General features: G+C 37.6%; 1 protein-coding gene across 1 annotated transcript in view; it reads left to right on the top strand.

Annotated features, from left to right (window-relative positions):
- Positions 1 to 371: 371 nt before the first annotated feature.
- The window catches only part of Tmem123 (transmembrane protein 123), a 53,288-nt gene continuing 25,790 nt past the window's right edge, over positions 372 to 27,869 (top strand). Inside the window, exons 1-2 of the mRNA XM_047518016.1 lie at positions 372 to 1,026; positions 4,754 to 4,813. Of these exons, the coding sequence (XP_047373972.1) occupies positions 372 to 1,026; positions 4,754 to 4,813 (715 nt within the window). The remainder of the gene's footprint in view (positions 1,027 to 4,753; positions 4,814 to 27,869) is intronic.

Below are 27,869 nucleotides of genomic sequence, written 5' to 3'. Positions count from 1 at the left end.
CAGCCTTTGTCCTTCTCCTACATCAACCACAGGTCACTTCAGAATTCTGAGCAGAATCAAAATGCAGACTTCAGGAGCACTGTGAGTCAAGACTAGTGAATAGCTCCAAGGGCTTAAAGGATTTAGATAAAGAACTGTCAACAGGCTATTTCATCAGAACCGGACAGCAGACGCCACACGGAAAAAGGGCCAGGTTAGGCTCACACACCCCAGGCCTAGGTGGCGGCAACTTCACAGTCAACAGTACCAACTCCTCCGCGGGCCCCAGGTCACTCTACTAATCTCTTGCCGCACGAATGTGTCTTTGGTGGAGAAGATGGGATTCAACTGGGGTATGTCGATCTTAGATGTTTTATGTTTGAACTTAAGCGATGAATTTGTCGATCTGCTTTCCCCCCTTAGGCTGGGTCACCCAAGAGGGAGGCTCTGGCACCCAGGGCTCCTCTGAGGGAATCCCATCCACTCAGGTTTCTATCCTTAGCCCCACTTTTTGTCACCCCGCCTGCAACTTCTTCATCACCTTGAGTCTCCACCAGAAAACTACTCTTCAAAACCTTCCTTCCAGGCCCAGCGCAGCCTGGAGCGCGCAGTGTTCAGGGAAGAAGCGGGGCCCAGAACCACTCTGCCCCTGTGAAAAAGCAAAGCGGCAGCTCCTGCGTTGGCCCGGGAGGTGGGAGGAGAGTCGCCACGCCCAGAGCCCCGCCCCGCCCCGCCGGCCGGCTCCGCCCCGCGCAGCGCGCGACGCCCCCTCAGGCCCGCTCCGGCGCCCTATTTGGTCATTCGGGGTGCTGGAGACGGCTGGGGAGTCGTGCGCGGCGGAAAAGGACGCGGGGTGGGCTCGGGTGCGCAGAAGGGACGCTTTCGTCGCTGCCGTCGCTCCCGGCGCGTTTGGGACCCACGAAGCCGCCGCATCCTGCCCCGGAACAATGGGACTCGGCGCTCGAGGTGCTTGGGCCGCGCTGCTCCTGGGGGCGCTGCAGGTGCTGGCTGTGCCCGGGGCCGACGCGGACAGCGCAGGTCCGGGGGGTAAGTCCCCAGTCCCGGAAGGAAGCGCGCTGCCGCGCGTGGGTTTCCCCAAGTTGGGCTCGCGTGTGGAAAGTTCCACGTGTCTCCGGTCGAACGCACGGGGCCGACCCGGAGGAGACCGGACGGGGTTCGGGAAACTGAGGTTCGGACAGGTCGTCCGCTTGCCTTCGGGTCGCCCTGCTCAAAACTTTGTCCGGCCTTTCTCCTGTTTGTTTGGAAGCGGCAGTCGCAGGCCGGGAGGGGTGCACATAACCTGTTGAGTTTCCCCCAGGACGGGCCTTAAGTGGAGGGCTCGAGTTTGTTTTTATAACCTTTCCCCAAAGTTAATGTGGGTTAGGTTTCTGTTTGTAAACAAGGTTAGGTGGATTGAAAAATATGTCTACCGATTCCTGCAGAAACATGTCCACCAGTTACTTGGGGAACCTTTCCAATGTCTTCCCGAGAGTTTCATCCTCTTCTTGTGTAATATATCCAAATGGTTTGCAGTCTTAAGGTCCTCCAGACACTTCAAGTTAGACTTCAAGGCTAATGTGGCTAGTTGGGAGCTTTTGGAAAGCGTTCCTCCCTCCCCCGACGCAGGTGAGGCTTGTAGTGTGTGCCATAAACACGGGCGTCAGCTGCTCAGCGTTAAGATCACGGCTGCAGGGTCGTAAGGAGCCCACGACGTCGTCAGTAAGGACATAACAAAATGATGTTGACATTTCTCGTCTGTGGAAGGGATTTTGTTTTCTTTAAGAACGTTGACCCTTTGGAGTCTTTGAAAAGAACTTTTTGGATGAGGCCAGGAAGCTGGGATTTGCTGGGTAAATTCTGTTTTCTTTTGTCCGCTGTAATACAAGTTGAATCACTGGGGTTTGATCAAATAAACTGGGATAAATTGCTTTAAATAACCAAATTTCATGGTCTTAAATTTTATTCATCTGCTGTATATTTAACCTTAGATTAGTTTTATCAAGCAAGAGATAAGGAAGTCATTTTGCATAACCAGCTGGTTCGCCACAACACCTGGTTTTGCAGGAATAGTCTGGGTGAATTATTTGTTTTGCTGAATTTGTTTGCTTAGTTGTACCGATGACAAATTGGCTTTTCAGATCTAATTTTTAAATCTTTTAAGAAAAAAAATTAGTAAAATCATGTCTGTGGTTTATCTTGGTGCTAATTTTATACCAATATAGAAGATGGTCTTCATTATTTACAATTTGTTGGTTTGTGTGTGTGGAAGTAAACGTTATCTAATGAACTTTTGATTAGAGAATTTAGGAGTGCCCTTGTTTTTTCTTTCTCTTGCCCTCATAACAGTTTTTTTTTTTTTTTTGGGGGGGGGTTGCCTATTTTAACACTGTTTAGTTTATTAATGTGTTACCAGAGGTTAGTGCTATTTGGAAAATTTGGAATGCTCTACTGTAGTAGAACCCTGACTTCATTAACTAGTTATTACCACCATGACCTGGAATTCATTTATGCAAACTAGAATGTTACCTTGAAACTAGACTGAAGATTCAGTGGAGTTCTCAAAAAACACTTCTAGTCTTCATATACAGTGTGTAAATCAGTATAAAGTGGCATTACAAAGTATAGTGATTTTTAACAATAATACTAAAATGTACATAGCCAATATTTGCTGGACACATTTTCTATGCAACATACACATATGCTAATTGAGGGCCATAAATCATCCCATTGGATCTTCACAGTATTACAATATTATCCCCATCTTACAGATGAGTAATCTGAGGTTTAGAAGTGAGACAACTTAAAGCCAACAACTAATGCATTTTTTATTTCAGATCAGAATACAAACTTTCAACCATTTCACCATTAAGTCACATTAGGTGATTTTGACTGTTAAAGTAGGTAATGCTTTATTCCACAATACCGCCACTGTCTAGAATATTGTGGGAAAAGATAAAAACATTAAATTCTACTTTTAAAATATTTAGTCTGCTGCATGGTTTTATAAGTATCCTGAGTTGGATGGAGGAGAGAAGAACAAGTTAACACATCCGCAAACAGGATGGATAGATTGTGCTAATCCACTGAAGGGTATTAGCAGAATGGGCCAGAGGTTCTTAGTTATTTTCTTGGTGACAAGTAGCAGAAACCCATCTTTAACAACATTAGGGTAAAAACGGGACTTAAAACTGAAAAGTCCAAGGATTGAGGTGGCTTGCAAGAGTGACAACAGAAATCATTGCAAGAAATCATATTGCAAGAGTGACAGAAGAGAAACACAAGGCATATGCCTCATCCAGGCAAGAGATGATAGTGGTAATGGAGATAGGTATTTGGGGTTGGGAGTGGGGCTGATCACTTGTTCATGGATTAGACAGTGGGGCAAAGAAGAGGAAGGAATCAAGGATGACCTTGATTTAGGGGTTGAGCAGCTGGTTAATGCAACAACTGGAAAGATGAGGGGAGGAGCAGGTTTACAGTAGAAAATCAGCAGTTCCATTTGGCACTCATGTTCTGACTTGAGAATCAAATCAGCCTGGTTCAGATCCAGACTCTGCCCCTTATCTAGCTGGGTGACCTTCTCTGGGCCTCAGTATCTGTCACTGCCAAACAGTATTCCTGTCTCAGAATTTTGGGGAGGGTTAGTGAGCTAATGCAGGTAGCATGCTTCATACAAGGTCTGGTGTGTAAGTTCTTTGTAATGTTGACCTTACTGTTAAATCCATGGGTATACTCTATTTATCTTGACCTTTTTTGAGTTTAATATTACACTGTGTCCTTTTGTGATAAATGGATTATAGTCCCATCAAGAGAAAAACATTTGCATGAGAAAGATATTTGCACAAGTTGTAAAGACTTCAGAGTTGTTGTTGCTTACTTTGTATGTTGAGGGTTTTTTGTTTTGTTTTAGTGGGAGTGTTAATCTTTGTGAAAACTACACAGTAATGCACTTGCTCTCTTCCCCTGTGGTATGTGTATAATCTTCCGTTATACAAAGACTCAAGGTAAATAAGCCAATCCGAAAAGTTATTTAACTAGGGCATAGAATTCTTAATTTTTTTCAAAGTTTAAGGTACTAGCTAAAAAATTGGAAGAATTATACTGAGACTTGGAATAAAAAATGGAAGTGCGGCCGGACATAGTGGCACATACCAGTATCCCAGCAATTTGGGAGGCAAGAGTTCAAAGCCAGCTCAGAGAGACCCTGTCTCTAAATATAATACAAAATAGGGCTGGAGATGTGGCTCAGTGGTTGAGTACCCCTTAATTCAGTCCCTGGTACCACTCCCCCCCCCAAAAAAAAAAAAAAAGAAATGCTACTCACTTCATCTCCATTATGTGAAGTTAGGATGTGGGTAATGGAAGACCTAGAGGCATCCATGAATAGAAAGGGACCCTTGTCAGATGGTCCATTCCACTCAGAAGAGCAGAGTTATCAGTAGCAGAAATTGGTTCATTTGTCATCACCTTTCTGCCTTCATATGGATGAATGAACTGTGGCAAAACTATTTGACCGTCCATAGTAAATACTATGTGTTTCATAAGCTAGATGTTTTCTGTCTTGAAAGATCCAATAATACAATCTTAGATTTACTGACAGCTTCAAGGTATGTTTCATAGCAACAGTGGCAAAAGTAGAACTTCCTGTGGAATAATCTACCCTCTCCAACACCACCATCACCACCATCCCAGGGGCAGAAAGGAACATATTACCAGTGTTGTAAGTTAAATATTAAATGTTCTTTTATAACAGGCTATCTTTTTATTTTTGTAGAATCTCTTGATGTAAGGAATCCTGTGCTTCTGCAAAACTCCAGTGCTAACTCCCCAGCAGGTGAGTTTTAAAATATTCAAGAAATGGATTTTCTTCTATGATGCAAAAGTAATAATAGCTAGAGAAGTACATGTGAACTGGTACACTGACCTGTCTTAACCATGTTATTCATCCATGAATCCACATAGCCTACCTGAAGGGCTGTTCACTATATGCATTAATAAGTGATAATTTGCTGGATTAATAGTCTTTCTCAGCCTAGTGAAAGTGTGAATAAATTCTAAAACAATCTTATTGGAATTACGTACTGTGAATTTTGAAGCACATTTTTAGATGTGAATATTTTATATTCTGCTTGTGGATATGAAATATGAATATGTAAATCTGCAGGTCTTGCTAATGAAACAAGTCATTCTAATTTGCACCAAGTCAGTTCCAAAGCAATTGATTTCCTAATCAAGCATGTTCCAACTATATATGATTGCCTTTGGCTCAGTTTTCCATCCTTGGCCCTGTCGCTTAGGCTACTCTAGTTAGGTCATTTTTATCCAGACATATCAGGGACGAACCATAACCATTTTGGGCAGATGTAACTGGCTTAGGCCTTGAGTTCTGCAGAAGAAGGTAGTAGATATTGGGGCATAGCTTACTCAGATGATTCTGTATACAAAGTGAACACTGGAAGTCTTAAGTGGAAAGAATTTATCAGGTACATAAGCTAATGTTCCATATTTCTATCTTCTTTTTATTTTCAATAAAATATTTTCAGTATAAAGTATTAGATGAAAATTTTTGTTGAGGTTGTAAGCTCCTTTTAAGATGGGAACCAGTTGTGCTGAAAGGTTGCTTTAAATGGAGATAGTGTCAGTTAGCTAGATAGATGCAGATGTTTACCTATTGTTGCTATTTATATCTATTAGATATGTAGAGATATTTATATTTATTATTGATGTTGGTTTTTAACTATTTGATGTAAGAAAGAAATCCCTAACTACTAAGAAGAACATGTTCATAATCACTTCAGTTTCTTAGAGACTGTCAGTGGTGTTTAATTCATGTTTTTGAGATCATGTTCAAAAATTGGTAATTTTTAACTTCATCAGATTTTTTTTTCTTAAGGAATGTAAAATGGGATAATCATACAATATTATATTCACTTACTTAGTGAATAGGTATATGTTTGGACTGCCCACTCTGCTAGTCACTATTTTAGGCACAGACATTTAGTGGTAAATAAGTATCTGTTCTCTGACTTATTACATGTCAAGGTGGAGAGAGAGACTATAAGGAGGTAAACAACTAAAGATGATTTTGGATCTTGTTGAAAAAACGGATTTAAATACATATTTACATAGAATACATACACAAGTAGGTAGAGAATGACCGGAGAAGGTCCACGTCACCTGGGTTGGTCAGAAAAGACTTCTCTAAGGTGGAATCATTTAAGATGAGACCTGACAGGCAAAAGAGAGCCTGTCCTGCACATACTGGAGGGAAGAACATTCTAGGTAAAAGGAATAACTGTTATAGATGCCCTGGTGCAGACAATCAGAAGCAGGAGTGACCTTTTTTATACAAGGAACACAATCAGGGTACTATAGCCAGCACATGGAGGTGAATCTACATGGCAGTTGCAGTTATGTTATTACTTATAGGAAAGTGGAATATTATATAAATAAATTATATAAATAAATAAGAATATAATATTTAAGAAAAAATTAAATTTTAGGTACTGAAAATGTAGAAGGCCAGAAATGTGAATTCTAGCAACATTTTTCTGTTGTTTTTGTTTTGTTTTGTTTTGTTTTTTTCTTCCTCATGTGAGCATTAGCTTTTCATGCATTAAAAATCTCTAATGCTTCTAAACTACAATGCACTCTTACATTCTGTACCTTCAAGACAGGAGGTAAAATAATAAATTGTAACTGTCCTGGTGTTTTCTTTCCAGAAGCATTCCTCTGTCCTTAAGTTGTAATATGAAACTTACTTCCACTTTTGGGGGGTTGTGAGTATAGCTCAGTGGTAGAGCACTTGCCTAGCATGTGTGAGTTACTGGGTTCAATCCTCAGCACCACATAAAAGTAAGTAAATAAAATAAAGGTGTTGTGTCCATCTACAACTAAAACTTTTTTTTTTTTTTAAAAAGAATTGCTTTTGTACTGTGGTATGAACTATAAAAGGAAACTTTTAACACTTTATGTAGTTATTTTAAGGATTAGAGAGATGGTACTGAGTGATTAGCCTTTTGTATGAATTCTAATAAAACCCAGAAAATCATGAATGTGGACTTGAAATAGTAGGAACAGGGAGAGAGCATGATAAATGGGAATTAGGAGAGAGAAGAGGAACACACACACACTGAGAAAGCATGCAGAAGTCCCAGAAAGTCAGTGAAAAATAGCAACAGAACTAAGAGAAGAATTCAAAGTTTGGGGCATTGTAATGTTTTCTCCCTTTCAAAAAAACTGGAGAAGCAGATGATATATAAGATAAAACAGGACAAAAAAAGTAGACTAGGGCAGAGAAGTCAACTACCAAATTCTTGTTTCCTGTTGTCTTTCAATAATGCCTGCGAGGGGTCTAGAACTCAGTGGTAGAATCTGAATTGTAGTTTGAAAAGGAAAATGGACTCAACTGAAATTGAATACTGCTTTTTTTTCTTTTCTTATAAAATTAATAACAACTTTCATTGATAGTTAACTTGAACATTGTAAAGCTTTAGACAGTATAATAGGAAAACAAAACTCATAAAATTAGAAGTCATGGGGCTGGGGTTGTGGCTCAGTGGTAGAATGCTGGCCTTGCACATGTGAGGCACTGGGTTCGATTCTCAGCACCACATGTAAAGAAGTAAAATTAGAAGTCATGAAGTAAAGTTGCCATTGTTCACAAATGATGCGGTGTGTACACAGTACTCCATAAAATCTCCAAAAATATACTGGAAAAATTGAACTTATCAATGTTGTAGGATACAATGTCATTATACAAAAATCTATTCTACATATTAGCAGAATCATTAGAAAATGAAATCTTTTTAAATTACCATTTACAATAAAATTAATAAGTCACCTAAAATTAATCTACTTAACAAGATGCAAAACCACTGTACTAAAAACCTGAAGTACTGCTGAAAGAAATCTGAAAGATTAAATGAAATAGATATATTCATGGATTACACAATTTGATGTTGTTGGCAGTTCTTAAATTAAACCATGCATCATAATCCCAAATTCCAAGGGGAGTTTTTTTTTTTTTTTTTTTAAAAACATAGTACATTTTGCAAATTAGTGCAGCCACTCTGGAAAGCAGTGTGGAGATTCCTCAGAAAGCTTGGAATGGAAACACCATTTGACCCAACTATCCCACTCCTTGGCCTATACCCAAAGGACTTAAAATCAGCATACTACAGAGATACAGCCACATCAATGTTCATTGCTGCTCAATTCACCATAGCCAGATTGTGGAACCAACCTAGATGCCCTTCAGTTGATGAATGGATAAAGAAACTGTGGCATATTTATACAATGGAATATTACTCCGCAGTGAAGAATGATAAAATTATGGCATTTGCAGGCAAATGGATGAAACTGGAGAATATCATGCTAAGTGAGATAAGCCAATCTCAAAAAACTAAAGGACGAATGATCTCGCTGATAAGCGGATGAGGACATATAATGGGGGGTGGGAGGGGTTAGCATTAGGTTTAGGGTTAGGTTTAGGGTTAGGGATAAGGAGTGTGGTAAGAATGAAGGAAAGTAGGACTGTATAGAGGGAAAAGAGGGGTGGGAAGGTGGGGGGGAAGGGAAAAAAAATAGTGAATCAAACATCATAGCCCTATGTAAACGTATGATTACACAAATGGTATGCCTTGACTCCATGTACAAATAGAGAAACAACATGTATCCCATTTGTATACAATAATAATATAAATTTAAAAAAATAAAAATAAATAAAAATAAAAACATAGTACATTTTGATTCATTGTACACAAATGAGGTACAACTTTTTGTTTCCATGGTTGTGCGCAATGTAGATTCATACCATTTGTGTAATCAAAAGTGTACATAGGGTAATTTCTGTCTCTTTCAGGGAGTTTTTGAAGAAACTGAAAAATCATTCTGAAGTATATGTGGAAATGCAAGTTAGCTAGATTAGCCAAAACAATACTGAAGAATAACAAAGTTGGAAGATTTAAATTATTAATCTCAAATCTTTCCATAAATCAACAGTAATCAAGTCAGTTTAGTTTTGATGGAAGAATAGGCAAAAAGGTGAATAGAGAAGACCCATGTGTAAGGTCAGTTAATTTTTAATCAAGCCAGTTCAACAGGGGAGAAGCTTTTTGCAGCTGGTGCTAGAACAACTGAATATATATACGGGGGGGAAAAATCTCAACTCCCATTTTATCACTAAGATACATCCCCAGCCCTTTTTATTTATTTTGAACAGGGTCTCACTAATTGCTTAGGACCTCACTAAATTGTGGAAATTGGCATAGACTTTGAGCTTGGGATCCTCCTTCCTCAGTCTTCTGAGTCACTGGAATTACAGGCATGTGCCACCATGCCTAGCTGGTTTTCCTGCTTTTGAATATTTTCATATTGGCTTTTGGGAGTTGTTGTTAAGGGGATTTTCTTCTTTTTTCTTTCTTTCTTTTTTTTTTTTTTTTTTTTTTGTACTAGGGATTAAACCCAGTGTTTTACCACTGAACTATAAACCTAATCCTTTTTACTTTGAGTGGAGTCTTACCAAGTTGCTGAGGCTGTTCTTGTGATCCAGCTGCCTCAGCCTCCCAAGACACTGGGAGGTATGTGCCAGAGTGCCTGGTCCTGTCTTCTTTTTTTTTAGAAACAGTTTTATTGAGATGTAATTTACATACCATATTCTGTACTTCCCTATGGTTTAAGTGTTTCCCCCAAAGATTCATGTATTGGAAGCCTGATCTCCAGCTTAGCAGTGTTGAGAAGTGAAAACTGCAAAAGGTCAGGCTGGGAAGGTGGGAGTCCACCACCTCTTGAAGGTATTATGCCCATCTTACGAGATGGATTTGTTATAAAGTGACGCCGCCTTGTGAGCGTGGTCCCTTCTGCTTACTGCAAATCCTTTCCATTCACCATGTGGTGACTTAGGGGGACCTCACCAGAGTCAGACAGATGCTGGCATCATATTTTTGGACCTCCTGAACTGTAAGCCAAACTTATTTTCCTTAAAAAGTACCCAGAGTCAAATATTCTGAAATGGCGATGGAAATTGAACTAATAGACCACGTAACCATTTCAGATAATTCAGTGTCTTTTAGTATATTCACAGATATATGTATCTATCACCATACTCAATTCTGGACAAAAAAAAAAAAAAAAAACCTATGTCCTTTAGTTATCACCCCTACTTCCCTAAGCAGCAACTAGTCTACTTTGTCTTTCTATAATCCCTCTTCTGAAATTTGAGTGGAATCGCATAGTAGGCTTTATGACTGGCTTTTTCACACAGCGTTTACAATGTTCATCCCAGTTGTAGCATTTATCATTGATTCCCTTTTGAGGCCAAATAATATTCCATTGAATGGATAAACTACATTTTGTTTATTCATCTTTTGGTGGACATCTGGTTTCCACCTTTTGGTATTAGGCCTAATGCTGCTATAAACATTTATAGATTCCTATGTGGACATATATTTAATTTTTCTTCAGTATATACCTAAAAGTGGAATTACTGTGTAATATGGTATGTCTATTTAATGAACTTCCAGACTGCCCTCCAAAGCAGCTATACCATCTTACATTTCCATCAGCAGTTCTGATTTTTCCACTTCAAAACTTACTGGTCCTCCTAATGGTGATTTTGATTTGTATTTCTTTAATAATGAATGATATTGAACATTTTTTCATATGTTTATTGGTAATTTGTATATCTTCTTGTAGAATGTCTGTTCAAGCCCCCACCTTTTTTTTGTTTGTTTTTGTTTTTGTTTTTGGGGTCTTATAGAGGTTATAGAATTTGTGTATGTGTGTGTGGGGATTGAACCTAGGAGTGTACTATTACTGAACTATATTCCCCTGCCCTTTTTATTTTTATTTTGAAACAGGGTCTCTCTGAGTTGCTCAGATTGGCCTTGGACTTGAGATCCTTCTGCCTCAGTCTCCTGAGTAGTTGAGATTGTATGAGTATGCAGCTGTACCCAGACTTTGCCCATTTTTTAATTGGGTTGCCTTTTCCTGGGTCTGTATTTTTTTTCTGATCGTAAAAATAATACAAGATATGTAGAAGTTGTGTAAACTATAGCTGAGGGCTCCCACCAGAGATTTTTGCATGTCAAATATAGTTGGTAACAAATTTCAGTGTATTTGAAAATTGCTAAGAGTACATTTTAATTTCTTGCCACAAAATCTATGTGAGAAAGCGTGTATGTTAGTTTGATTTAGCCATTTCACAATGTATACACATAAAAACATCATGTTGTGCACCATAACTATGTACAGGGCTTGTTTTTTAAGAAAGGAGAAAGTACTCCCACTAATTATTTTTAGTTTTATCTTAGTTTTTTTCTTTTTTTTCCCCCAAATGAAACTTAACACGTAGTCTCTTAAAACAGGAATCACCTTCTACAAAATAGTTCATTGTGGTTGCATCTTTATGATATAGAAACTAGTCGAAAAGTGATACTTTTAGTCTGTTACCTGTCAGTTCAGTCAGAATTGGTTTGTCTACATTTTTCACCCCATGATGAATTTGATTCATTATATTTAGTGCCCTCATGCTTGGTGTGTGTATTATGTTGTATTTCAGGGGAAGTGCAAAGAGAAAAATAATGTCTTGCTGTTAATTCAATGTTGGCAAGTTATTTAATCTGAGCCTCACTTTCCTCTGTAAAATGAAGCTGATGGTAATACAGCTATCTCATGGAATAAATAAGTTAGTATGTAAAGCCCCGACTTTAAAACAGCACCTGTACAAAGAACTGAATGTGTTCCTTTTTGCTCTCCAACTACAGGAATCCCCCCGTCCCCCCGCCCCAGATTTTCCCCCCGCCTCTCTCCTTTGGCTCAGTCCTCTCTGCTACAGGGCTTTTTCATACACTGTTTTCGATACCTGAAGACACTCCCCACCCTCATCTTTGTCTTTCCCTGATTAACACTCATTTGACCTTTTAACCTTTGCTTAAACTCCATTTCCTTGGGGGTTACAGGCTGCAGAGGAACCTGTTTACTGGTTACATCTGTTTGCATTATGCTTCCTCAAAATGCCTTCCTGACTGGAAGACTGTCTTCTTCAGGGTGGTGCTGATTTCACTCTCCACCACATCCCCAGCATCACTCATAGGAGCTGGCACACATTTCTGTTCAAACAGTAAAGGATGGGTGACTGCTTTGGGAGGAGGAAAACAGTTGTGCTTGCTGCCCCAGACTTATTTGCTAGATTGGTCAGGAGTGCCCTGATCAGAATGGATCATCTGCACTTGGACCTTTCACTTTACAGTTAGGGAAAATAGAACTGCTTGTGTTAATGGGGAATTGCCATCATTGGATTTTGGATGTCTAAGCAACTTGCTTTTCTTTTTTCTCCTTCCATTAAAGCCCCGATGGTGGAAGGGGTGTGGCAAAACAGGGTGGACAGAGCATTGCAGGGCTATGCTGTGGTTAGCCTTCCTCCTGAGGAGCACCCTGGGATTGTCCGCTGGGATTGTCCGGTTGTGTGACCATTTGGCAAGGCAGGGGCAATGCTCTGTGCCCACCTGTAGGTGGCAGTAAAGGTGATAGGGAAGAAGTGGGTGTGAGGCTTTACTGGTCAGACACACCCACAGTTGCTAAAGTCTCAGAGGGTGTTTGGAGTTGATTGCAATGCATGGAGAAACCACTTCAAGACATTTTAAGATAGGGAATCACATGATTTGTTGGATATTTCAAAAAGCAAAGATTGGAATTAGGAACCTGTTAAGTGAGTCCAAGTGGCTGATGAACCAGAATGGTTGTAGAGATGAAGAGAGAGATTTTGATGATGGATTGGGTGTAGCAACTGAGAGCAAGAGTTGACTGGCTGGTATTTTGAGTTCGAGCTCTAATGTGTCATTGACCAAGTCAGAATCAGACACGTGTTTGCCATATATCTGGGGGATCATTTCAGAGAGGAAATTTTTTAAAAAGAACAGCTGATATATGACAGACCAGAGGGACCCCGTGGGGAGGGCTGTATTTGAAATAGGAAAGTTGCTGGGCCTGGTGGCACATGCCTGTGATCCTAGCAACTGGAAGGACTGAGGCAAAAGGATCACAAGTTGGAAGCTAGCCTGGGTAACTTAGCTAGAACCTGTCTCAAAATAAAAAGGACTAAGATTATAGCTCAATAGTAAAGTACCCCTGGGATCAATCCCCAGTAGCCCCCACAACCAAAAAAAAAAAAAGGAAAAGAAAATAGGCAGAAAGAATTGAATGTTAGAGAGTCAAGAGAATCCAACTCTATTTGCTTCCTTATCTTTAAGAAAGATGAATGTAGGGTGGGATGATGATAGCACTAAAATAGGAAGGTTTAACTTCCCTGCCTGACCCAGTTATTAAAGAGGTTTCATGCAGGATAAATAACTCCTTGAATCTTGAAAGGTACCGTCTAGTAGTTACATTATTTATCACATTTTGATCGTTAACATTATAAAATTTACAACTGGACATTTCATTTTAATCAAATTTGGCAGCACAGTAGAATTACCTGGAATATTAAAAATATTGATCTGGACTCCCGTTAAAACCAGTTAAATCTTACAGGGGATGGGATAGTACATAAACATTCTCAATGTGGCTTTTAAAAATTCCATTGTGTAGCTAAAGTTGAAGTGGCTTTGGAGTGTGGCTACCAGACTGCCTCTTCCTGATGGCCTTCTGCATGGGTGTGTGGAATACATGGCTGCTGGGGGCAGGTGGGGCATAGAACTTTAAAATAGGGATACATAGGAAATACAGTTGCCTGTATCTGCAGGTTGTTCTAGTGAACTTAGGTGGATCTGGCAAATTAGTGACTTGTTCTTATTTCTCAGTGACTTTTGAAAACACAGTATTAGCCTCTTCATGCCAAAACATTGCAGTAATCCAGAGAACTGTCCCCCCTCCCCATGCAGAGGGATGACAACAGAATAATAGTAGTTGTATTAGTAGTATATTCTTATTTTTATGGTTAACATTGTTTAAATTTTCTAAGAAGTCTGTTAGCTGTTAAGGGAGAATGAGGATTAACTCTCCGAAAATGTAGTTTCCTTGAGAAGCTTCAGAACCAAAAGACTTACATGAAAAGCTACTACAGAAAATGGTTGAGAAGTCCATTCATAAGACCTTTATTAGACTTGTCAACTTAATATATGTGTTCTTAACATTTGTTCTTGTATTTGTGAAATTTTTCTGAGACATTAAAGCTGAGCTTCATCCTGAACTATCTTACCCCTGTTCACTCTTTACATCACAATGTAAAAAATGCAAATAGAAGCAACTTTACCTATAATGGAATAGGAATCATTTTTGTCTTTTTCCAGAGTAAATTGTCTTTGTCTTAAGTGGTACATCTGTAACTTTTATCATAAACATATGTATATTGATTTTGTATATTTCACATTTACACGTGGGGACTTGAAAAACAGTGCCATCCAAGGGGTGGGAGGTGGGGGGGAACATTATGCTATTATTACACTTAAAAATCAAGTCATTTCTTAAGTAGATAGCCTCTCACTGCTATTTAAATTATTTCTCATTAACCTATTCTGCTTCAGTCATTTTTAAAGAAGAAACATTATACAACGTTTTAGTACAGGGAAGGGTCAATTTATTTTTAAGGGTCAGTTTTAAAAGTTTCAAAATGTGGATGTCATTGACCCTTGTCAGTAACCCACTTTTTATTTTATTTTTTTAATTTTAATTTTTGCGTACCAGGTATTGAACTCAGGGGCACTTGACCACTAAGCCACATCCCCAACCCTATTTTGTATTTTATTTAGAGACAGGGTCTCATTGAGTTGCTTAGCACCTCGCTTTTGCCGAGACTGACTTTGAACTCTCCATCCTCCTGCCTCAGCCTCCCAAGCTGCTGAGATTATGTGTGCACCACTGCTCCCAGCTTGTTGAACCTTTTTTTTATATATTAAAAGCTGTTTCTCTACATTTAATAAAAAATAGATGGCTTTTAAGTTACTAGAACATTACTAACTTAGATACAACTGTGAAAAAGATGGAATCCCTGCCCTGGAAGTTGGAATCCCTGTCCTTCTATAGATAACACTGTTGTTTGTGGTCATGAGATACACATAAACAAGGGCGTGCGATACCATGTGACAACATGTTTCCAAAATCCAGTGAGAAATCAAAAATAAATTACTAATTTTGCCAGACCCACAGCAGTTTACCAGAACAGAACCTCCAAATGGAAAACACTCATGGTGGTAAAAATGAAAATCACTCTGGAATCTTTGCCTCTTCCCACTTCCAGAAACCAACTATCCTACCCCTACTACCTCTAAATAGATTGTATAACCTTAAATTAGATAGCTTATGACTTCAAATGTTATAAAGATTAAATCCAGGGGACTGGGGAGATAGCTCAGTCGGTAGAGTGCTTGCCTTATAAGTTCAAAGCCCTGGGTTTGATCCCCAGCACTCCAAAAAAAAAAAAAAGATTAAATCCAAGGACCTGCTCAGGATTTTATTATGTAGAGACCACAAGATTTAGAAAAACAATGTCAACAGGAAATCATATCTTTCTCCTAATTCGATGATTTTTTTTTTTTTTAATGTAACCTGCTTGAGCTTCCTTCTCAGATGGGGGCATAGTAATGCTGAATTATGCAAACATTTCTATGTAAACTTGGAAGTACTATTCAGTTCATCATGGAACCCTCAAATGTCAGAGAAAAAGTTTCACCTTCTAAATTTTTTTGCAATCAAGTTTAACTGTTGTAGGTATTAAACTTTCTTCTAAGAGTTGTTGTCTAATTCAGGTTTTCTCATGACTTTGTGCTCTCTATTCACAAAATTTCCATTTCAGGAAATAACCTTGAGATTTTGCAATCTGTAGTTACTGATACACCAAGGATATTGTGTGCTTACTACAGGGTAATTGTATTAATGAATGAAATTAATGTTTCATATGTCTTCAGTATTGCTATTGTTGTAAAGAAGTTAATGAACCTACATATCAGGTTTGGTGTAGGATGATTCTCCTAATTGTGGGATCCAATTACTTTGACCTAAAGGGAACTTTTTTGACTAACTGCTTTAGATGCTAAGTTCCTGTAAATTCAGTGCCTCCAACTGTATCTGAAATCTGTCACTACCAATTTACAGGAGGTAAAACATTTGCTTGGTAGAATGCTATGATTTTTAACAATTTACTTTTTTTTTTTTTTTTTTTTGTATCAGGGATTGAACCTAGGGGTGACCAGTGAGCCACATCCCCAGCCCTTTTTTAGGACTGAGTTGCTTAGGTCCTTGCTAAGTTGCTGAGGCTGCCTTTGAATTCTTGATCCTCCTTCCTTCACCTCCTGAGCTGTTGGAATTACAGGTGTAACACTTTACTTTTGAACTGAGAACAGTCTGATTGGCTTTGCATCAGTGTAGGAACATTGCAGCACAGACACAGGCAATTGATGTTTTCAGGTTAATTTTAAGAAAATGTTTAGGCAAGAGTCAAAAGTTCGTAGGGGAGTGACAAAGCAGAGGAGGTATTTTCTGTAGTAGTTTTGCACTAACATTTGCCTTTCAATAAATAGTTTCATGTAAACTTCTTGCTGGCCTGAATTGAAAAGAACATTCTGTTTGAAAGAAAAACAGAACAAAACAAAACAAAAAAACAGGAAGAAAATAGATATTACTGCAGATGTCAATTTCATATTGTTTATTATTTAGTAGTAAGCAGCAGAAACCAATACTAGCTAACTTGGGTAAGATAAGAATTGTGGGACACATATTGACTCACTCACAAAAAATCTAAGGAGGAATGGACAGCCAAACCTAGTGAACTTCAGGGACAGGGATGAACAAAACCTCTCCAGAGGGTTGCCATCAAAATGACTGTGTCAGCTGTTTTCCCTGTTGGTATACTTTGCTCAAGTTTCAAATTCCTGAGAGACTCCAATGACCTAGTTTAAATACATGCCAACCCATTAACAGTCCCTCCAAACCTGGGATGCAAGAGCTTTGGTTCCCTGAGGGGCAGTTGGGAGCTATTACCAAAACTGAGGGACAGGAGCTAGCAGAGAAAAACAGCTGATATCCAGTACACCAGCCTCATAACCATCTGTAGAAACCCCCATGTTGCCTAGTTCAGAGTAAGTGACTGGTGGTTTGTTTTTGCCAGGTTTGTGTCCTGTGGAAAAATTGGAGATGGGTCATTTCCTAATGATCTCTGAATGTCTTTTTATTTTATTCAAATTAGTTATACATGACAATAGAATGCATTGTGACACATCAAACATAAATGTAGTATAACTTCTCATTCATCTGGTTGTACATTATGTAGAATCACACCAGTCATGTTCCTTATAATCATATTTGTGCATATAATAATGTCCGATTCATTCTATCATTCCTACCCCATGCCCCCTCTCCTCCCTTCACTCCCCTCTGTCTAATCCAGAATACCTCTATTTTTCCCTACCTTTCTCCCCCTTATTTTGAAATTAGCATCCACATATTAGAGAAAACATTCAGCCTTTGGTTTTCAGGGATTGACTTATTTCATTTAGCTTAATATTCTCCAGTTCCATCCATTCACCTGCAGATACCATAATTTCATTCTTCTTTAAGGCTTAGTAATATTCCATTGTGTGTATGTACCACATTTTCTGTATCCATTCAACTGTTGAAGGGCATCTAGGTTGGTTCCATAGTTTTGCTATTGTGAATTGAACTGCTGTAAACATTGATGTGACTGTGTCACTGTAGTATGCTGATTTGAAATCATTTGGATATGAACCAAGGAGTTGGGATGACTGGGTCAAATGGTGGTTTCTGAATGTCTTTTTAAGTTAGCACTATAAAGTAGTCGTTCAGAACTGTATAATTTCTGATACAGAGTAAAAATCTAGGGGGAAAATACTTCAGAAGAATGGCCTTTTTTTATTGTGAATTATGACGACAGGGAGTGTTGCTTAGTGGTTGAGACTGCCTAATGTACATAAAGCCCTGGCTTCTAATCCCAGCATGGGGTGGGGTGGGATGTATGTTTCAATTACATTATACAATAATGTATTTAGTGAAAAAAATGTTTAAGTTCTGAAATCCCTCAAAACATCCTGAATCAAGGAAAACTTTAGAAATTGTCTCCCTATTTTTTCCCTTAGTTAATACTAACTTAATAATAGTACCACATTCCTGCAAAGGGTGAGGAAGGGACTGTTCAGTTTTAACTCTAAACTCTTTGCATGACCTAGTTGAGTCACTTATTTGCATCATATTTTCTCCCAATAAATTTATATCCTAGAACATGTATGTCCTACCTAAATGAACTGGCAAAATATATTTAGATTGTTTCTTTGTAATTACATATATCCTTCCTGTTTCTTCTCAGCCACTTCTGTCTTTTCCCCTAATTGTAGTAGTTCTTGGGTATGTGCTACTTGAGCAGGGACCTGGAGTGTCTCTTTCTCTTGGAACTCAGCATAATCAACAAATATCTCCAGGTACCAAGTCAAGGCTGAAAGCAGTTATCAAGTTAATTTAAATGTGAGATTGCATGGTGCCTTTTGACATTAAAAAGTACATATCACTTAAAAAATTAAAAGCTGTGAATAACAATGTTTGGCAGTGAATTAACTAGATATGGAGGGGAAAAAAAAAATACAGTGTGTTCCAGACACAGAGTAGCTTGTGAAAAGAAGCTAGAAAACACCCAAAAGCCTTACAACTTCATTACAAAGCTTGCTTCCACAAGTCAGCGTCAATACATTCTTACTCAGAAATCCTTTAAATTGGTTTGATGACATCTGAATTATTGTAGAAAATCAAATAACTAATGCATGTGCCCAGACACAGACCTTTAAATCTACTGAACAGTCAGTCATGGATTTTTATCTTGGGAGGGAAGGGGTCAGCATAAACAATTTTATTTTTTCCCTTTTGAAATGTTTGTTTTTTATGTTTTTAATTGCTACAAAAATTTCTATGTTCTAATGGAGTACCATGTAATATTTTGTATATATTACACAGTTTAAATCAGGTTAAACCTAACTTGTATTTACCTTTTCTTTATAGTGAAATCCAAAATCCTTCTAGCTTTTGAAATTACAGTAAATTATTGTTATTTATAGTCTCTCTACTGTGCAATAGAACAAATGTTTAACTGTAATGTGGTACCTATTGATCTTTTCCCCATACTTCCACCCCAGCCACCATTCCACTCGCTTGTGAGATCTCTCCTGTGATCTTGTGAGATCAACTTTTTTTTTTTTTTTTTTTTTTTTTTAAAGCATGGGGGTCTCTTTGTGTTTTGAACTCATGGATTTAGGTGATTCTTTTGCCTTATTCTGAGGAATAGCTAGGAGTACAGGCATGTGCCATTGTGCCTGGCTTTTGAGATTAATTTTATATTCTATATATGAGTAAGATCATGTGGTGCTTCCCTTTCTGTGCCTGGCTTATTTCACTTAATGATACATAGTTCTATCTATATCATCACAAATGATAGGATTTCATTTTTTTTATGGCTAGAGTATTTCATTGTGTTTATATACCACATTTTCTTTATCCATTCATCAGTTGATGGAAACAAGTGGTTTCCATTTTTTGACTATTGTGAGTAGTGCTGCGGTGAACATGGCAGTGCAGATTTCTTAAAATACTGATTTTACTTTGGATAGGTATGCCTAGTATGGGATTGCTGGATCATATGGTCATTCTATTTTTAACTTTTTTTCTTTTTTGGGAGTACTGGGTATTGAACTCAGGGGCCCTGGACCACTGAGCTGTATCCCCAGCCATGTTTTGTATTTTATTTAGAGACAGAGTCTGAGTTGCTTTGCACTTTGCTTTTACTGAGGCTGGATTTGAACTCCTGATCCTCCTGCTTCAGCCTCTGAGCCACTGGGATTGCAGGCATGCGTCACTGTGGCTGGCTCTCTCTATTTTTAATTTTTGGAAGGACCTCTATACTGTTTTCCACAATGTCTATACTAATTTACATTCCTACCAACAGGTGCAAGGACTCCCTTTCTCCACATCCTCAGCAGCAGTGGCCAGTCTTAACTGGAATAAGGTGATATCTCAGTGTTTTAAGTATTTTTTTTTGTAGTTGTCCATGGATCTTTATCTTATTTATTTTTATGTGGTGCCAAGAATTGAACCCAGTGCCTCACACATGCTAGGCAAGCACTCTACCACTGAGCTACAACCCCAGCCCTCCTTGTGGTTTTGATTTGCCTTTCCCTAGTGAATAGTTATGTTGACAGTTTTTTCCTGGTACCTGTTAGCATATGTATGCCATCTTTTGAGAAATGGCTATTTAGATCTACCACCCAGGTTTTAATCAGGGTATTTGTTTTCTTGTTTGTTTTTTAAAGTTTTTACAGTTCTTACATATTCTGGATATCAACTCAGATGTATGTTTGTGAATATTTTCTGTCAGTCTGTTGTTTGTCTCTTTACTCTGTTGATTGTTTCCTTTGCTGTACAGAAGCTTTTGAGTTTGATATAATTTCATTTTTCTGTTTGTTTTTGTTTCATGTGCTTTTGGGTTATTTGTCCAATCTATCTTTGCTAATTCCAATGTCCTCTGTTGTTCCCCCCGCCCCTGTAGCTTCATAGTTTCATGTTTTACATTTAAGCAAATCTATTTTGGATTGATACTTGTAACTGATGGGAGATAGGGATCTATTTACGTTCTTCTACGTGTTGATATCCAACTTGCCCTGCATCATTTATTGAAAAGATTGTCTTTTCTCCAGTGTGTGTTCTTACTAGCACCTTTGTTGGAAATCAGTTGGCTATAGATGTGTGGGTTGATTTCTATGCTTTGTCACCTATTCCTTTGATCTTTCTGTTTTTATGCCAATACCATGTTGATTTTTTTGTATGGGTTGTCCTGAGGAGAGAACCCAGGGTCTCATGCATGTTAGGCAATTGTTCTACAACTGAACTACATCCCATACCGCCCTATCTTGTGTGTGTGTGTGTGTGTGTGTGTGTGTGTGTGTGTGAGACAGGTTTTTGCTAAGTTGCTGAGACTGGCCTTAAACTTGTGATCCTCCTGCCTCAGCTTCTTAAATAGCTGTACTATATAACAATACACATGGCTGCCATGTTGTTCTGATTATCAAATCTTTAAAGTCATATGGTGTTATACCTCCCGCTTTGTTCTTTTTGCTCAATGTATCTTTGGCTATTTAGAGGGTTGTTGTTTTAGGATTATTTTTTCTAGTTCTGAAGAATGTCATGGGTGTATTGATGGGGAATGCATTGAATTTTTGAATTGTGAGAGGTAGTCTGGACATAAACAAATTGCTTTTTCCAACCTATGAACATGGGATGTCTTTTCACATTTTTGTGTCTTCTTGAGTTTCTTTCATCAGTGCTTTATAATTTCATTGCTGAGATCTTTCACCTCTTTTGTTAAACTTATTCCTAAGTGTTTGTTTTTTTTTTTTTTTTTGGTGTGTGTGTGTGTGTGTGTGTGTGTGTGTGTGTGTGTGAGTGTTATAGCTATTGTAAATGAGATTGCTTTCTTGATTTGTATTTCTGATAATTCATTATTCACTTTTAGCAGCAGTACTGATTTTTGTGTTAACTGGTATTCAGCTTTGCTGAATTCATTTATTCTAATCATTCTTATAGCAATACTATTGATTTTTGTGTGCTGATTGGTATCCTGAAGCTTTGCTGAATTCATTTGTTCTAATCGTTTTCAGTGGATTTTGGGGGAGATAGGATACATATCCATGTCATCTATAAGCTGTGACATTTGACTGTTCTTTTCTAATTTGGCTGCCCTTTATCTCTTTCTCTTGCCTGATTGCTCTAGCTAGTTATTCCAGCACAATGTTGAATAAAATTGATGAAAATGAGTATGTTTGTCTCATTCTAGATCTTAGAAAACTTTGAACTTTTCTCATTCAATATGGTGTTAGCTGTTGGCTTATTATAAATGACCTTTGTTATGATGAGGTACATTCCTTCCAAACAAGGTTTATTTGGTGATTTTTATCAAGAAGCATTGTTGAATTTTGTCAAATGCCTTTTCTGCATTTATTGAGATGACCAGAGGGTTTTTGTCCTTCATTCTGTTGATGTGTATCACATTTATTAATTTGCATATATTGAACCATCCTTGCATCCCTGGGATGAATTCTACTTGATCATGATAAATAAGCTTTTTAATGTGCTATTGGATTAAGTTTGCTGTAATTTTTTTAAGGATTTTTACATATGTGTTCATCAAAGATACCTGTAGTTTTGTTGTTATTATTGTGTCCTTATTTGGTTTGGGTATCAGAATAATGCTGGCCTCATAGAGAAGGTGTGGGGATGAAATCTTTTCTGTTTTTTGGAATAACTAAAGGAGAATTGGTATGAGTTCTTCTTTAGATGTTTGGTACAACTCAGCAGTGAAACTGTCTGCTCTTGGACTTTTCTTTGATGGGAGGCTTTTCATTACAGATTCGATCAGATTATTTGTTATTGGTCTGTTCGGGTATTCTATCTCTTCCTGATTCACTCTTCCTACCCCCAGTACTAGGTATTGAAACCAGGGGCACTTTATTTCCACTGAGCTACATCCCCAGTCCTTTTTATTTTTTGAAACAGGGTCTTGCTTAATTGCTCAGACTGTCCTGGAATTGTGATCCTCCTGTGTCAAGCCTCCAGGATAGCTGGGGTTACTGCATTATTCAGACTTTGGAAGGTGTATGTAACTAGGAATTTGTTCATTTCTTTTAAATTATTCGTCAGCATATAGTTAATCTTTTGTATTGTTGTGGTGTCAATTGTAATTTTCCCTTTTCATCTCTGATTTTGAGTTTTCTCTCCTTTTCTTAGTCTAGCCAAGGGTTTGTCTATTTTATGTTTTGAAAGAATCAGCTATTTCACCAATCTTTTGTATTTTTTTAAGTCTTCTTTTCTTTCTGCTCTAATCTTTATTATTTCCTCCCTCCTACTAATTTGGGGTTTGGTTTGTTCATGATTTTCTAGTGCCTCAAGATGCAGTAACAGCTTGTCATTTGAGATTTTCCTAGTTTTTTTATACGAGCATTAACAAACTTCCCTCTCAGTACTGCTTTTGTTGTCTCCATAGGTTTCAATATGTTATGTCACCATTTTAATTTGTTTCAAGAAGTTTTAAAATTTCCTTCTTGATTTCTTCCTTGGTACACTGATTATTCAAAAGTAAGTTGTTCAGTTTCGATATATTTGTAGTTTCCGAAGGTTTTTTTTTTTTAATTGATTTCTAGTCGTAATTGTTCTGTGGTCAGAAAAGATGCTTGATATGATTTCAGTTATTAAAGATTTGTTGAAATAATTTTACAGTTTCTCATGGTCTACCCTAGAGGACTTTCCACATGGCAAGGAAGAAAATGTGCCTTCAGCAGCTGTTAGGTTGAATATTCTGTAGGTGTCTGTAAAGGTCTACTTGGTTTAGGGTGCAATTTAACTCTCTAGTTGAGTTTCTGAGTAGATCTGTTCCTTACTGAAAGTGGTGTTAAAGTCCACAACTCTTATTGTATTGGAGTCTGTCTTTCTGTTTAGGTGTGTTAATATTTGCTCTATTTATTCAGGTACTCCAGTAATGGGTGTATAAATACTTAGAACTGTTATTTCCTCTTGCTGAATTTAGCCCTATAATGACCTTTCTTGTTACTTTTTACTGCTTCTGATTTAAAGTCTGTTTTATCTGATGTAAGTTTGGTTGCTCTTGCTTTTTCGTAAATTCCATTTTTATGGAATCTTTACTTTTAGTCTGTGTATGTCCTTATAGATGAAGTGAATTTCTTGTAAGAAGTGTACTTAAATTCAGTCACTCTCTCTTTAACTGAAGAAATGAATCCATTTATATTCAAAGTAATTATTTAAGTACCACAGCTATTTTGTTATAACTTGTTTTTTAGTTTTGGCATAGCTCCTTTCTTTCACTCCCCTCTCAGTTTTCCTTTATGGTTAAGTAACTTACTGTAGTAGTGTGTTTTGATTCCTCATTATTTTTGGTTTGTCTATTTGTGGTAGTATGAGGCTGGTAAAAAAAAAAATCTTTTAAATATAACTATCTTGGAATGATAGCAACTTATTTCCTTAGTTCTTGTGAAAGTAGATGGGTATGTGAATAGCTGTTCAACTTGGTGTTCCTGTGGGGAGATGATCACTAGAGCAGCTTACTCAGCTTCCATTTTTCCAGGAAAAACATTTTTAAACATTGTGCTACATATTCATTCAGTCTTTATCTTCATTTCCTTGTAATTAATTTTCCTTTGGCACAACAAAAGGCACGCTAAAAGTCATTGCACATCTTATGTGATTGGAACCTTTTGGGTTTTGCCATTTTGAGGTCAAAGGTAATTTTATAAATTTCTTGAAAAAGCTAAAACTTAGGGTTGGGGGTTTAGCCCAGTGGTAGGGAGCTTGATCAGCATGCAGGAGGCCCTGAGTTCAATCCCCAGCATAGCAAAAAAATAAATAAATAAATCATACAGTTACCTTAAGCAGGGGTTAATTATTATAAAGAAATTGATCTTAATTTTCTCCTAAAGAGTTTGAGTTAAACTTTTATTTTGTTTTAAAAATATCATATTACATGTGCTTTGGAAATCTATTAGTTAACCTCACAGCGGTTGGCCTCAGGCAGAGTAAGTTCCTATGAAAATTCAGTGCCCACAAATGGGAAGCTGATTTTGCTTGACTTTCATACTAGTTAGAGGTAAGTAACTAAAACTGTTTCAGTAGATTAGTTAAAATTGCTTGTAAAGGATATATAGTAGAAGCCTCTTTTACTTTTGTTCATTAAACAATACCTGTTAAAATGTGAATAGGGAGAAAATGGAAAATAAAGCATACAATGGATTCTAACCCACAGGAGTTTGTAAAAATTTATGGAAGTGTCAGAATATACTTTGTAAACTACACATAGTGTTTCAGTGGTTAACCAATTCTCTTTGGTTCTTATAGCTTTTAAAAACTGTTTCCTATTTTTGAATGATTTTAATTTTTATTAGCTTTCCTTCTTTTTTACTTTTTTTTCCTGAGGTTGGAATTGAACCCACAGCCTCTCGTGCTCTAAGCAAATGCTCTACCACTGAAACTGCATCTGCCAGCCCTCCTTTTTTTTTTTTTTTTTTTTTTTAATACTTAGGGGGAAAACATGAATTATGGTATAACCTTAAATTCCATGCCTCAGTTTCCTTCTAATGCTACTTTATAGGGTTGTGAGGACTAAATTTGTTAACATAAGTACTTATAATGCCTGGCACATAATAAGTGCTGTATTGCTATATATATTACCTGTCATTGTTAGGGATGACCCAAATACAGTGGTTAGTAGTGAAAAAGTCAAGAGTTCTGATTAGGGTACTATAGTTACTTAGTCTCTTAAGCAAAGCTACAAAAATCCAGCTGACCTCATCAATGTTTGTTAATTGTGCTTTATAAACGTCTAATATTCGTTTGTAATAGCCATTCAGCAAATGTTCATTTTGTACCTTGTGTTCAGAATGACCTAGGACAGTGTCAAGGTACTGTGGAAGCTATAGAGACTTAACTGGGCATAGATGCCACTGTTTGGGGATCCTTGAAATTTAATCGACAATCTCTGCACCACAAAAAAAAAAAAAAAAAATCAAAAAAATAACAACAAAAATAGCTATAATGAAAGACCACTATAAGCACAATAATAAAGGTGAAAATAATGTGAGTGAACACTCAGAAGAGGAAGAGATTACTTTCAGGTTGGAAAATCTTAGAATAGCATTTGAACTAAGTCTGAGTGGACATGACTTTCAGAAGTGGAGTGAGAAAAATTAAGATGTATCATTGGAGGACAGTCTGTACTCCAAAAGTCCAGGCCATCTTTATTTTCATGTACCCTGTTGTAAAATGATGCTGATAATAACAATGGTAATTATTCCTTGAACATAATGCCCTTGCCATGTATTGTGCAAGGTATTTCGTCCTGGTTTTCTACTTTCCAAACGATAACCATATGACTTATTTTCCTAATTTGAGAGATGAGGGAAAAGTTACACAGAAAATGATTGTACCACAATTGAAGCACAGAACTGGTTGACACAAGTCTGTTTCTTTCTAGTTTAGGGTGACTGCTGCTTGATAATCTCAAGTGATTGACAGATAATGAGACATAACAGTGTATCCTGCCATGTTAAGAATTAATGGTTACAAATTAGGATATTCTTTATTCCCTCTTCTGAATTTTAAAAGAGAGATTTTTCTGCCTCCAGTGTTTTCCAGAAATCCATGGTGAAAACAGATTTTTGTTTTTCACCAAGACTGTGTCCAAAAGGTTGCTTAGTGAGCATGGTATCAGTGCAGAGCTGGATGGTTTGGAGGCAATCTCCTCCTAGCTGTGTGTCGTGAGGACAACATCTATAATCTTTGAGCTCTTAGAATGGAACTCAGGGTCTTTTGTTCCCTTGTTCCACTTGCTTCCTGAGTTTATTTTCAGTCTATTAAATGATGGTAAAAATACTTCTCTAATAGAACTCAGGTTTATTGTAGGAGAAAATTCTGCATGTGAAATACTTTATAAACTTTTCATTGCTTTATAAATATTGTTTTTTTAATCATAGCTTTGGTAGGCAGTTACATCCTCCAAGGCTTCTAGATATGAAGGGGTTTTTGTTTCTACATGTGAGTGACTTCAGATGGCTTATTTTAGCTTTTGTTTCCTTTTTTTTCTGACACATTCAACTGTCGTGTCTTTGTATTGGCATTATGCCTCCCTCTAATAGCCCACTCCTCCCTCAATTTGCTGCTTTTAATCAGCAGTCAACTAGGAAGCCACATAATAGAACTTATTAGCAATGTGTCTAAAATTAATTTTCTTTCATAAGAGACGAGAATTTTTAAATCTGTTTTAACTTTTCAGTTTTTTTCTTACATTTTTATAGGCCTTTACAAAATCGTGCAAACCGAATAATAGATGAACTTAATCTTTCCAGTAATGCAAAAGTATCTAAAACAAAGCAAGTATCCTTTTCCTTCTTCCCTTTCTTCTCTCAGTATCTTCCTGAGAGAAGAAAGGAAGTAATCCTTGTTAACTGGAGTGAATATACAAGTATTGGTGTAGTTGATGCTTCATCTGTGATTCCCTTGCGTCCCTCATTCCTAATGTTCTATACCTTGCGTTTTTGACTGAACTATGAATTACTGGGTTTTGTTTTATTTTTTGATTTTGTGTTAGAACATTATTAGTTGTCTATTGCTAAATAGCAGAACTCTAAAACTTAGAGGTTTAAAATATCTCATGATCCCCAGGCAACAAGAGTTTGATAGTGGCTTAACTAGGCGCAAAGTTGGGGTGCAGTCATGAAGGCACAACTGGGCTAGCAGATTTGCTTCTCAAGTGACTCACGTGGCTGGCTATTGGCAGGAGGCTTCAGTTCTTCTCCACAAGATATTTTCATAGGACTGCTTGAGTCTTTTCACAGCTCAGTGGCAGACTTCCCTAAAAGTGTGTGGTTTAGGAGAGATCTGACCAAAGCTGTCCTTTTTTACAGCCTAGTTTAGAAGTCATGTAGCATCACATCTGCCATATTCTCTTTATTAGAAGACAGTCTCTAAATTAGGGCTACCTACAAGGGTTTTAGAATTAGTCTTCACCTTTTGAAGGAAAGAATATCAAAGAATTTGCGGACATACTTAACCATTAAAGAGTGTATAGCTCTACCTCATTGATTTTCACATGTTATATAGGATATAAACTGTGATTTCCTTAACAGTGTCCCCATTAGTGATTATTTCACCCTTCTAAATAGTGCTACAGTGGACATACATATATACCTTTAACAACTTAAACCAGAATTTAAAAAGATTCCTAAAAGTAGGATTATTAGGTCAGTATTGTTGGGTTCTGAGGAACTAGGTAATACGTTATCTCTTAAAACTGAAGCGCCTGAATGTGTACAGACCTACATTCTGCCTTTCAGCTGTGATCT

Source organism: Sciurus carolinensis, chromosome 11, assembly GCF_902686445.1.
Source record: "Sciurus carolinensis chromosome 11, mSciCar1.2, whole genome shotgun sequence".
Lineage (NCBI taxonomy): Eukaryota > Metazoa > Chordata > Mammalia > Rodentia > Sciuridae > Sciurus > Sciurus carolinensis.
Note: the sequence above shows the minus strand (reverse complement) of the source record. Positions and strands in the feature narration are given on the sequence as shown.